The sequence below is a fragment of the Cucurbita pepo genome, chromosome LG06 (assembly GCF_002806865.2).
Source record: "Cucurbita pepo subsp. pepo cultivar mu-cu-16 chromosome LG06, ASM280686v2, whole genome shotgun sequence".
Lineage (NCBI taxonomy): Eukaryota > Viridiplantae > Streptophyta > Magnoliopsida > Cucurbitales > Cucurbitaceae > Cucurbita > Cucurbita pepo.
The window spans coordinates 8,260,603-8,273,214 of record NC_036643.1 but is presented as its reverse complement, the minus strand read 5'-3'; the positions used below and the strand labels follow the sequence as shown (position 1 = coordinate 8,273,214).

The 12,612-nt window shown below is 33.7% G+C and overlaps 1 protein-coding gene across 1 annotated transcript; it reads left to right on the top strand.

Annotated features, from left to right (window-relative positions):
• The first annotated feature begins 7,386 nt into the window (after nucleotides 1–7,386).
• On the top strand, nucleotides 7,387–8,682 carry LOC111797476. Its single transcript, XM_023680482.1, has 3 exons — nucleotides 7,387–7,866; nucleotides 7,958–7,997; nucleotides 8,102–8,682. The coding sequence occupies exons 1-3, from the start codon at nucleotides 7,387–7,389 to the stop codon at nucleotides 8,680–8,682; spliced, it is 1,101 nt and encodes a 366-aa protein (XP_023536250.1).
• Nucleotides 8,683–12,612: the final 3,930 nt, after the last annotated feature.

The following is a 12,612-nucleotide window of genomic DNA, read 5'->3' as shown; positions in this document are numbered from 1 at the left end:
TTCAAATTAACTGAATAGTTGTTTGGACATATCCTTTAACAACTCTTAACGTTACCTATAGCTTAGTACAAATTACCACTCATATTGCCTCAAGAAAGAATTGCAGTGGATGGATTTAGATAATGTTAACGACAATGAATGATGTAGCAAGATCCCCCGTGATAGTATTTTCTTAACATTTATGATTACTTTTCTTTTGAAACAAACGCCCATATTATCATTGTTATTGACGATTCGGGAAAAGGGTGCCAAGTATTTACGAAAAGATAAGTCTCACCATGATGGCATGGAATTGCATTTTCCAACCTTAATAGTTAGGCAACGTACTAAGTATTTTTAAATACTTTAGCCACGTGCTACTTCTTTTTCATGTAAAGGTATGACACCTATGTATGAATGATGATGTCACTAGTGAGGCAGACTTCACATTCACATATGACAAAGAGCCTGCACTCATGTTGGCTGAGAAGATGCCAAACCTATTGGTGCTCAATGAAGAAAAGGCTACGATGAACCCCTTCATAGATGGAGAAGACCAAGTAGAGACAAACATGTGGTACCTAGACAAAGAAGCGACCGACCACATGACTAAAGATCGAGCACAGTGCAAGGAGCTTCATGAGAAGTTCATTAGAAACATGAAGGTTTACAATGGATCAATTCTCCCGATCCAAGACAAAGGATTCATCTTATATCACCTCTCGAGTCTGAAGAATAATATTACTAACCTCGATCAAGTTATAAAATATTATTAAGCTCGTTCCTTAAGATATTTCACTAAAACAGAGCCTTGTTGATCAAGGTAAAACTGTCACAAACTTGTATAATATACTAATGAAAGACCAAATATTAATATTTTTAGATATAAAATTGTCATATTTACAAATACTTTTTATTTCAACTTAGATTTACTATTATTTCGAAGTAAATCTTTATATGGAAATAAAATTATGTGGCCTTAGAAGTTGTTTTGACTTAGATTTACTCTTGCTTCTATTGATTTGTTCTAACTTTATTCGGCATGTCTTGGTGTTGGAGGTGTATGCTGGTCCTAATGGATAGATTGCACCTATTTCGTCAGGTTTCTGTGACAGGGTATGGAGCATTAATGAGTCTAAAGACATTACACGAACTTATAACAACCTTTTCGAGCTTTGCAAAATCTTATAAGCATTGTCCTTCTTCATACATTGATACTTATATTTGAGACAACCTTTGTTTGTAGAAACATAACTCTTCTTTCATTGCTGTCTTGATCAATTTATGATATTCAATAAATATATCCTCACATGGGTCAATCATTTTCTCTCAACGATCAAAACTAATGCGTTCAACAAAGAACTTTAATGTGTTAAAAGTTTTGACTTAGTAGCTTTCGTATCTATGGCTCGACTCTACTCCCTCTGTTGGATCGGTATGACAACTCTAGAGGGGTGAATAGGGTTTTGACACAAAATTATTTAAAACTAAATTTTTTCTTTTATTATCAAACTCTTTATCAATGGAAGGTCACAATTAATACACGACAAAGTGTATAAAAATAATTCAATTTAAAACAATAAACAATTAAAAAAAAAACTAACCGATCATGATAATAATTTCAAAATTAAGTGTGATAGAGTTAGAGAAAGTAACATCGTAATTTTACAATGGTTCATTCAAACTCGACCTACTTCACCCTTCAAGCGTCTCTTGAAAATTTGAATAAAAACCTCGTCATCCTAAAATTTATATTATGAACACTTCAAAACAATGAAACTATTAGTAATTAAAAAGTATGTTGGTTATCATCAAAACATCAATTAATTAATTAATTAATTAATTTTAGAGACTAACAGCCAAAAAGTCAACACCCTCCTCCTATCAAAACATGTTTTCTGGAGGGATAACCAAAGAAAATTTCTTAATAGGTAAGTCCTAATCCATTTAGTCATAAACATTTCTTCAAATACATATATTTTCCGGTTGCCACAAAAACCTTAATTCCTTACAATAGACCTTTACTAGTAGTTTTATCCTTTTCAACATGGTTCATACGTCAAAAATATCTAGTCTCCTCATGAGATCTCTGATAATTACCCTTATGCTCAAAAGTGAGTAACACACAAAGTTTCATAACATTTGGAGTCGTTTAGAGTCTTGAAACATCTCAGAATCCGTGTAGGACTATTTTTGCTATTTAAAAACCCAAATCTTGGTTTAAGTTCTTAAGATATTCCAATGGTCTTTAAACTTTCCTTTTAAACCACAAAACAACAGTTCTTATAAAATTTAAGGCCATTTAGAGCTCACATGGTTTCAGAATTGAGTGCAACTTATGGTTAGTGTGAATTAGTCAAGTTATTCATTTTTAGATTTCTATTAGCTCTATTTCTGCAAATAAATTAGTTGCATGTTAACTAGTTCTATACAAATAAGTTGAGTCTTTATAGGAGTTGTTTGAGTTTAAATAGAAGTTTTACTATTAGGAAAATACAGCTACAGTATAACACTTCATATTTCAGATTTATTCACACTTTTAAGAGTTAGATATTGTGTAAGTTGGTATCAGAGCCAGGTTGTTAACCAAGGGTTTGATATTATTACTCAACAAGATGAATGGTGAAAGTGCTTCTACGGGTATAGCTATGGAAGAGCTTGTTGGCAACAATTATAATTATTGGAAGTTATGTATGGAAGCTTATCTATCGGGGCAAGATTTGCAGGATTTAATTGAAGGTGATGACACAGAAAGTCCATTAGATACTCCACCGAATGCTGACTTACGCTTAAAATGGAAGATCAAATGTGGAAAAGCTTTATTTACCTTGCGAACTTTGATTAGCAAGGAATATATTGATCATGTTCGTGATTTAAAGTCACCAAAGCAAGTGTGGGAAACACTTCAAAAGCTGCTCACTAAGAAAAATACATCTCATTGCAATTTCTAGAGAATGAACTAGCTGTGGTAACTCCAGGTAATTTTTCTGTTGAAGAATATTTCTTAAAAATTGAAAAATATGTGTTCTAAAATTTCATAATTAGATGTTGAGGAGTTAGTGAGTGATGCTCGATTACGGCGTTATCTTATTCGTGGATTACGAAAAGACTTTATGCCATTTGTTTTCTCAATACAAGGGTGGGCAAATCAGCCTAAAATTATTGAATTATTGAATTTGCTTTCTAATCGGAAAGTTTTGATTAAGAAAATGACTAGCAGCAACAAGTTTTCTTCAAAGTCGGAAGATGTGTTGTATGTCAAAGATCACAGGTGACAGAATTTTCATTCAAAGCCATCATCAAGCAATGGGAATCAATTCAGAAGTGAGGAGTCGTCAAAGAAGCCATTTAAAGCTTGTTACAAGTGTGAAAAACCTGGTCATCTTAAACGAGATTGTCGGGTGAAAGTGGTGTGTAATCGTTGCGAAAAGCCAGGTCACATTAAGCCAAATTGTCGAGTCAAAATGCAGGAATCATAAGCGAATGTTGTACATGAAAGTAAAAATTCTTGAAACCCATTTTGGGAACACTATTTAACTATTGAAGTTCTAGACCAGCCAACAAATGTGACTTCACCTATACATCAAGATGGTGTCTTTGTAGATGCTCATGGCTTTATTGACTACAATAAAGAATGGATTATCGATTCTGGTTGTTCTCATCATGCAACTGGAAACGAAACTCTTCTATCAAGTGCTCGTCCACATTGTCAAAAGAAGGTCACTATGACAGCTGATAATTCAATGCATCCTATGATGAAAGAAGAAGATTTGAATGATGGGAGTGTTCTACTCAATAACGTTTATCATGTTCCTGGTTTGAAGAAAAATCTTGCTTTTGTATCACAAATAACAAATTGAGGAAGGTATGTTCTTTTTTGTCCTAAAAATATTCAAATTCTTTTTCATGTGAAACATGTTGCTGTTGATATCCTGTTATGTGGAAAAAGAAAATAATCTTTGTATGTTTTATCGCCTAGTGAGGAATATATCAACAAAACTGGTCATAGTGCAAGCTCAACGCTTTGGCATGCTCGTTTGGATCATGAGGGTTTTCAGTTGTTGCAGAAAATATCTACAAAACAACTTCTTGATGGTGTCCCTATTTCTAAAGATATTCAGCATGATGAGATTTGTCCAGGCTGCCAATATGACAAGTCTCATCGTCTTCCTTTCCCAAGCACAAACAGTAGAGCTTCAACAGTATTAGAATTGATTCATTCTTATCTTTTGGGACCAACGCGAACAATAAGCTATACCGGCATTCATTACATGATGGTGTTTGCAGATGATTTCTCTTGTTTCAGTTGGGTATACTTCTTAGAACAGAAAAGTGAAGCTTTTTCAAAATTTATTAAATTTAAGCANCAAATAACAAATTGAGGAAGGTATGTTCTTTTTTGTCCTAAAAATATTCAAATTCTTTTTCATGTGAAACATGTTGCTGTTGATATCCTGTTATGTGGAAAAAGAAAATAATCTTTGTATGTTTTATCGCCTAGTGAGGAATATATCAACAAAACTGGTCATAGTGCAAGCTCAACGCTTTGGCATGCTCGTTTGGATCATGAGGGTTTTCAGTTGTTGCAGAAAATATCTACAAAACAACTTCTTGATGGTGTCCCTATTTCTAAAGATATTCAGCATGATGAGATTTGTCCAGGCTGCCAATATGACAAGTCTCATCGTCTTCCTTTCCCAAGCACAAACAGTAGAGCTTCAACAGTATTAGAATTGATTCATTCTTATCTTTTGGGACCAACGCGAACAATAAGCTATACCGGCATTCATTACATGATGGTGTTTGCAGATGATTTCTCTTGTTTCAGTTGGGTATACTTCTTAGAACAGAAAAGTGAAGCTTTTTCAAAATTTATTAAATTTAAGCATTCTATAGAAAAATAATTTGAATTGAAAAACAAGTGCTTGCACATTGATAATGGAGGATAATTTCTTTCAAATGATTTTATGGAATACTGTAAGGAGCATGTGATTCAGCGTCAATTGACTTGTCTAGAAACTCGGCAACAAAATGGGGTGGCTGAGCGCAAGTTTGTTCATGTTACATCGGTTTGCTTGTCTTAGATGCATGTGAGGAGTCTTCAAAAAGAGCTATGGGCATCAGCTTTTCAAACAGCATGCCATGTTGTAAATTGGCTACCTCCATGGCCAGGGACAGAATACTNCTTGTATATCCTTGGATTGGAATTTTGAGTTTTCCTTGAAGCTCTTTAATGGCGGATTGGATTGGGGGAATGGTTTCTAGGCCCTTTTAGGACTCTATTCCTTCATAGAACTTATGGGTAATCTTGTTTGGAAGCTATAGGAACATGTTTGAAAGGAAATGGTGGAGTATAATGAAATTTCAAGTTAAAAAGACANATCTCACAACACACCATCTGTTCAAGTCGTAGCATACCCAAACCACCGTCTGACTATACAACATTGAGAGTAATAAACAATACCAACAAACGAATAAGAGAAATCGTCAGACTATACAATATTCAGAGAAACAAATAACATCTTTTTTAGGAGTTTCTGTCTTTTCCAATGGTTTAGTAAACAGACTAAAACATCAACTATAATTAGTTAAAAGACAAGATAGTACAAAACAATACCCTCTATGCTCACTTCTACTCGACTTCAACATGTTACTTCGATATCCCTAAAGTCTTACCTTTTTACGTTACTACGTTATTTAAAGTTGTGAACTTTTTTACTGTGGAACCTCGAACATGATTTCGGAGTACTATAGCTAAATTAATGAACATTTACCCAAATGTTCAACTTCTTTTTTCGACTACCATCTTAACTATCTGTGTTTCGAGCAGAACAACGAGCACCCAAGAGAGTCTTTATACCAATTCTGATACTACTCTGAAAATCAGGCCAGTGTTCCTACCATTGTTTATGGACAATCATCTCTTTAGCTGTTAGTAAAAGATGGAAATTATGGCAACTTGATGTGAAAAATGCTTTTCCTTTACGGAGAGTTGGATCGTGATATTTTTATGGAGCAGCCGCAAGGATTTACCTTTAAGGAATATCCTGACTACGTGTGCTGATTTAAGAAGGCATTGTACGGACTCAAGCAAGCTCCTCGTGCTTGGTTTGGTAAGATTTCTCAAGATCTTAATTTTTATAGTTTTAAGTCTTCATGTGCTGATCCAAGCTTGTTTGTTAAGAAAACAGTAACTGTATGCACCTTGCTCTTACTTTACGTTGATGACATGATTATTACTGGTGATGATATTGTTGAAAGCAGTAGTCTCCAAGATGCCTTGTCTGTTCGTTTTGAAATGAAAAGATTAGGTGAAACTGATTGTTTTCTCGATTTGGAAATTAAGAAATGTGATGGTTATTTTCTCTCTCAAGAAGAATATGCAGCAAGTTTATTAGCGGTTTTGTACAGAGAATTCAAGAGATAAAATTACTCCAATGGAATGAAATCTCAAATTAGCTAGAAATGAAGGGAAGTCATTAGAAGATGCTACATTCTTTCGATAACTTTTTGGTAGTTTTGTCTATTTAACTATCACAGCCAGAAATTGCTTTTTCAGTAGGAGTTGTATCTCAATTTGGGGATTAGCCACATGACATTGCTTTTTCAATAGAAGTTGTGTCTCAATTTATGGATCAACCACATGAAACTCATCTAATTGCAGCAAAAATGATTCTTTATTACATGAAGGGCACCCTAAATTATGAATTAATGTATAAGAAATCAAAGTCATTTTTCTTGAGTGGTTTTGTGGATGTTGATTGGGTTGGTGACGTGAACAACAGACGCTCCGCAACAAGTTTTTGTTTTACAGCAGGCTCTTCTGCAATTTCATGGAACAGTAAAAAGCAAAGCACTTTTGCTTTGTCAAGTTGTGAAGCAGAATATGTACCTGCTACAATGGCTACTCGAGAATGGTTGTGGCTCAGGAAACTTATTCAAGAAATGGTGACTACTCTCAATCAGCCAATTCAAATTAATTGTGATAATGAAAGTGCAATAAAACTGGTTGGAAATCCGGCATTTCATGCTCGTTCGAAACATATTGAAACTCATTATCATTTTGTTCGAGAGAAAGTGTTATGGCAGTATGTTCAATTGCAAAAAATACATACTAATGAGCATGTTGCAAACATATTTACTAAGACACTTGCCAAAGTGAAGTTTGAAGTTATTCCTAAGGCTCTTGGAGTTTTTGAGAAATAAGCTTGCAGTAACGGAGGCNAACTATCACAGCCAGAAATTGCTTTTTCAGTAGGAGTTGTATCTCAATTTGGGGATTAGCCACATGACATTGCTTTTTCAATAGAAGTTGTGTCTCAATTTATGGATCAACCACATGAAACTCATCTAATTGCAGCAAAAATGATTCTTTATTACATGAAGGGCACCCTAAATTATGAATTAATGTATAAGAAATCAAAGTCATTTTTCTTGAGTGGTTTTGTGGATGTTGATTGGGTTGGTGACGTGAACAACAGACGCTCCGCAACAAGTTTTTGTTTTACAGCAGGCTCTTCTGCAATTTCATGGAACAGTAAAAAGCAAAGCACTTTTGCTTTGTCAAGTTGTGAAGCAGAATATGTACCTGCTACAATGGCTACTCGAGAATGGTTGTGGCTCAGGAAACTTATTCAAGAAATGGTGACTACTCTCAATCAGCCAATTCAAATTAATTGTGATAATGAAAGTGCAATAAAACTGGTTGGAAATCCGGCATTTCATGCTCGTTCGAAACATATTGAAACTCATTATCATTTTGTTCGAGAGAAAGTGTTATGGCAGTATGTTCAATTGCAAAAAATACATACTAATGAGCATGTTGCAAACATATTTACTAAGACACTTGCCAAAGTGAAGTTTGAAGTTATTCCTAAGGCTCTTGGAGTTTTTGAGAAATAAGCTTGCAGTAACGGAGGCTATTAGAATTTAGTACAACTTATTGCTGGTTTTAATTAATCAAGTTATTCTTCTTTAGGATTTTGTTAGCTTTATTTCTGCAAATAAATTAGTTGCAGGTTAAGTACTTCTATACAAATAAGTTGAGTCTTTATAGGAGTTATTTCAGTTTAAATACAAGTCTTATTTCAGTTTAAGTAGTTCTATACACTTCCTATTTCAGTTTTCTCTGTACTGTGTNATGAAACTCATCTAATTGCAGCAAAAATGATTCTTTATTACATGAAGGGCACCCTAAATTATGAATTAATGTATAAGAAATCAAAGTCATTTTTCTTGAGTGGTTTTGTGGATGTTGATTGGGTTGGTGACGTGAACAACAGACGCTCCGCAACAAGTTTTTGTTTTACAGCAGGCTCTTCTGCAATTTCATGGAACAGTAAAAAGCAAAGCACTTTTGCTTTGTCAAGTTGTGAAGCAGAATATGTACCTGCTACAATGGCTACTCGAGAATGGTTGTGGCTCAGGAAACTTATTCAAGAAATGGTGACTACTCTCAATCAGCCAATTCAAATTAATTGTGATAATGAAAGTGCAATAAAACTGGTTGGAAATCCGGCATTTCATGCTCGTTCGAAACATATTGAAACTCATTATCATTTTGTTCGAGAGAAAGTGTTATGGCAGTATGTTCAATTGCAAAAAATACATACTAATGAGCATGTTGCAAACATATTTACTAAGACACTTGCCAAAGTGAAGTTTGAAGTTATTCCTAAGGCTCTTGGAGTTTTTGAGAAATAAGCTTGCAGTAACGGAGGCTATTAGAATTTAGTACAACTTATTGCTGGTTTTAATTAATCAAGTTATTCTTCTTTAGGATTTTGTTAGCTTTATTTCTGCAAATAAATTAGTTGCAGGTTAAGTACTTCTATACAAATAAGTTGAGTCTTTATAGGAGTTATTTCAGTTTAAATACAAGTCTTATTTCAGTTTAAGTAGTTCTATACACTTCCTATTTCAGTTTTCTCTGTACTGTGTTTATTGAGTAATAATAATTTCAAATTTATTCACACTTTTGAGTGTTAGATATTGCGTCAACATGGGTCATAAACTAGTGGTATGTAATTTTAGTGTCATTTTGGTTATTTTACCCTTATCCTTTTTTCAACCTTTTAACATTGGTCATGGATATCAAAGTCCATCCATTGGTCAAATGACCTCCAATTTCATGCATAGCCAAATCATGTCATGCTAAGTCTTCTATTAAAATATCATGGATATCAAAGTCCATCCATAGGGTTATTTTAACGTCCCTTAAATCTCGATAAAATTGTCTGGTTTAGGACTTTCAATTTTGGTTGTCTTAATTATTCCATAATCAATACCTCTTACTCAAATTAGAGTTAATATAGATTTTTGAGTGATTCCTACCGGTAAAACTTGAGAAAAGTCTAGATTGGATTCATAATATACTTTCATCATCGTGAATCTCCCACTTTGCTCAATTTGAATTCATAGTTTCATAATTGTATGTCATATTTTGGACACCTCATATTGCAATCCACATCCATAAAGGCCTCAAAAACATTAATAATCATAAAACTATTTTTTTTTTTTTTTTTTTATATTTTGAAACATTAGATTAAAACATCTAATCTTCCTAAGCAAAATCATTTTTATGCGTACACTAGTTTCAGTAGCCTACTATTTTTAATGATACTATAACTTGACGATGTTAGATAAACACAACTCTCCACAATGGTATGGTATTGTCCACTTTGAGCATAAGCTTGACTCCTTTTTCTTTTAGAGTTCTTTGTTCGACCATTGAGTATTCTATTGACATGACTAAGTTTAGGGCATGGCTCTGATACCATGTTTGATGAATACAACTCTCCACAATGGTATGATATTGTCCACTTTGAGCATAAGCTCTAATGATTTTGCTTTGGGCTTGCCCAAAAGGCATTAGCCAATGTTGAGAGTATTCCTTGATTATAAACTCATGATCATTCCCTAGATTAACTGACGTGGGACTTTCATCCAACATAGGATTTGAATACAAATTTTGCTAAATCTAAACGTGTATTGAATCATCAATACATCATGTACCACTCACATTCTAAGTATAGCAAGTCACAAAAAAGTAAAAATAATATCTTTTATTATATTTGGTAAGCCAGAAACATTGTGAGTGTACATCATAGGCTAGTCTACAGAATCTATAAGCCTAGAGCTCTAATACAATTTATAACGAATCATGTCAAAGATTCAGATCATGATTCAAAGATTCAGATCATGATTCAAATATTAGATTTAACACATAGTGGCCCCATCCATTCCCCTGTATCCCTTGCGACAGGGTCACGTTACTTACTTGTAAAGCCCCAAGTAAGGTTAAGGTAACTCAAGTATGTTTAAGAAGCCCACAAGATGTTTAAAAGACTCAAGGATAGGAACTAAGAGACCTAAGCAAAGACAAAGGGCCTAAGTAAGTAATTTTACCATAGGAAGGAATTATAAGGATTAAGGCGTTTGAAAAAGGTTTGTTAAGGAAAACACAAGCATAAAGGACAAAAATGTCATTTTTCTAATTTTTCTAAAAAATGAACTTCAAATTTAAGAGAATTTTAAGGCTTTACTATCAGTTCCCCTTCCTCTCCCTCGGTAAAGTATTAAGTAGGGCTTTCATTTAAACAAAAATGAAGTCTTGAATTTCCTTAAACTCTAGTTGGAAGCTTTTGGATTATGAATTTCATTGATCTCATGTTTTTCAAAATTAAGAGACTACGGTTCATCAAATTCCATCAAATCAATTCAAATCACTTTTAAAGTAGCTCCCCAACAAGTTTCACGAAGGAATCAAGTGTTGAAAACATCCCAAGCACATTCCCTCAATTTGAGTTTTCATGGTCGTGGGAGGAGACGAGGAGTATACCATTGAGGATTAGGGTTATTTACATCCGAAGGTTAGATTATTTAAGAATCAAAGTCGAGTTCCTTTATAACTAGAACAAAAAAGAAATCGTGGTCGGGAAGGTTATTGTAGCAAAAGCCTCCTCTTAATTGAAAAGCAATTCCGTCTACATACTATGCTAAAGCATGACCTTTCTTCATCTCATTCTACGTAATTTCATTTTCATCACCATCACTTTGATCTTGAAAGATATGAAAGATCTCCCTTTAAGACTTTCTATACCCATGTTTCTCGAAGCCACACTTTGTGCCACTCCTTTCATTTATACTCTAAGCACAATTGCTATAATATATACTTCCTTGACTCATAAANTTCCCTCAATTTGAGTTTTCATGGTCGTGGGAGGAGACGAGGAGTATACCATTGAGGATTAGGGTTATTTACATCCGAAGGTTAGATTATTTAAGAATCAAAGTCGAGTTCCTTTATAACTAGAACAAAAAAGAAATCGTGGTCGGGAAGGTTATTGTAGCAAAAGCCTCCTCTTAATTGAAAAGCAATTCCGTCTACATACTATGCTAAAGCATGATCTTTCTTCATCTCATTCTACGTAATTTCATTTTCATCACCATCACTTTGATCTTGAAAGATATGAAAGATCTCCCTTTAAGACTTTCTATACCCATGTTTCTCGAAGCCACACTTTGTGCCACTCCTTTCATTTATACTCTAAGCACAATTGCTATAATATATACTTCCTTGACTCATAAATTGAGCTGAGACTACAAGTAAATTCATCTATTCAAACCAATATGAATCAGTTTCTAGGCACTCAATGAAGAAGTTTCATGAAGACCCAAAATCTAAAGACCTAAAAATAAAGGACAATCAAAGAAAAAATTTATGAGATTCGTTTGGGAAAAAACTACAAATTTTTGGACTAAGGTCCCTTAAGATTTAATCCAAGGATTATATAAACTTGAAGAGGATGAGAAAAGAATATTTCATAAAGAAGTTGACACCGGACGAGCTCTCTATCAAGTTTCGCAATTACCTTTAGAATCTGCAAAAAAAATTGGTATCATGTCGAAAGAAAGAATCGATAAATTTGTGGCATACATGAGAATTTTCCTTTAAAAATGAATTCCCAAGGTTGAGAGAAAGATAAGGAAGAAACCTCATGAAAGAATCGGGAGCTAAAATTGCCTAGAGCATTTCGACAAATAACAAGTTTCTAGGTTTTAACTCTAGTGAGATTTAAGTTTCCGAACTAACTTTGAAGCTTATAACTTTAGCTGAGGTCCAGATGAGGTGAATTCTTGATCTCTAGCTCTTTCATGCAACTGATCTTCAAGTTTCATGACGAAATAAAGGGACTGTAGAAGGCGATTTTCAAAGCAACCTCGCAACAACCACACACTTGTAAATATGTCTTATAAATACATATGTCTGCTANTTTTTTTTTTTTTTTTTTTTTTTTTTTTTTTTTTTTTTTTTTTTTAATTTTCTCCCCTTTTGCTACAATTTTTAAGTAAAATGTGGCCACTTATGATCCATTTTAAACTCCTTTTTAGGACAGATTTATGATGTAATTTCTTTGAACATGTAAATCATATTGATATATAAATATTTTTTTTAGTTCAAGAGATTTGTAATGATATTAATGGAATTCTGATGAAAAGAACCATGGAAATTGACTTACAAAAATAGTTTCTTCTGACCAACAATTATTCCTTTGCCAATCTGATCTACATATAAGTTGTAATCAATGAGCTCCACGTTCAGTTTACATCCAAATGGTTACATAATGAAAA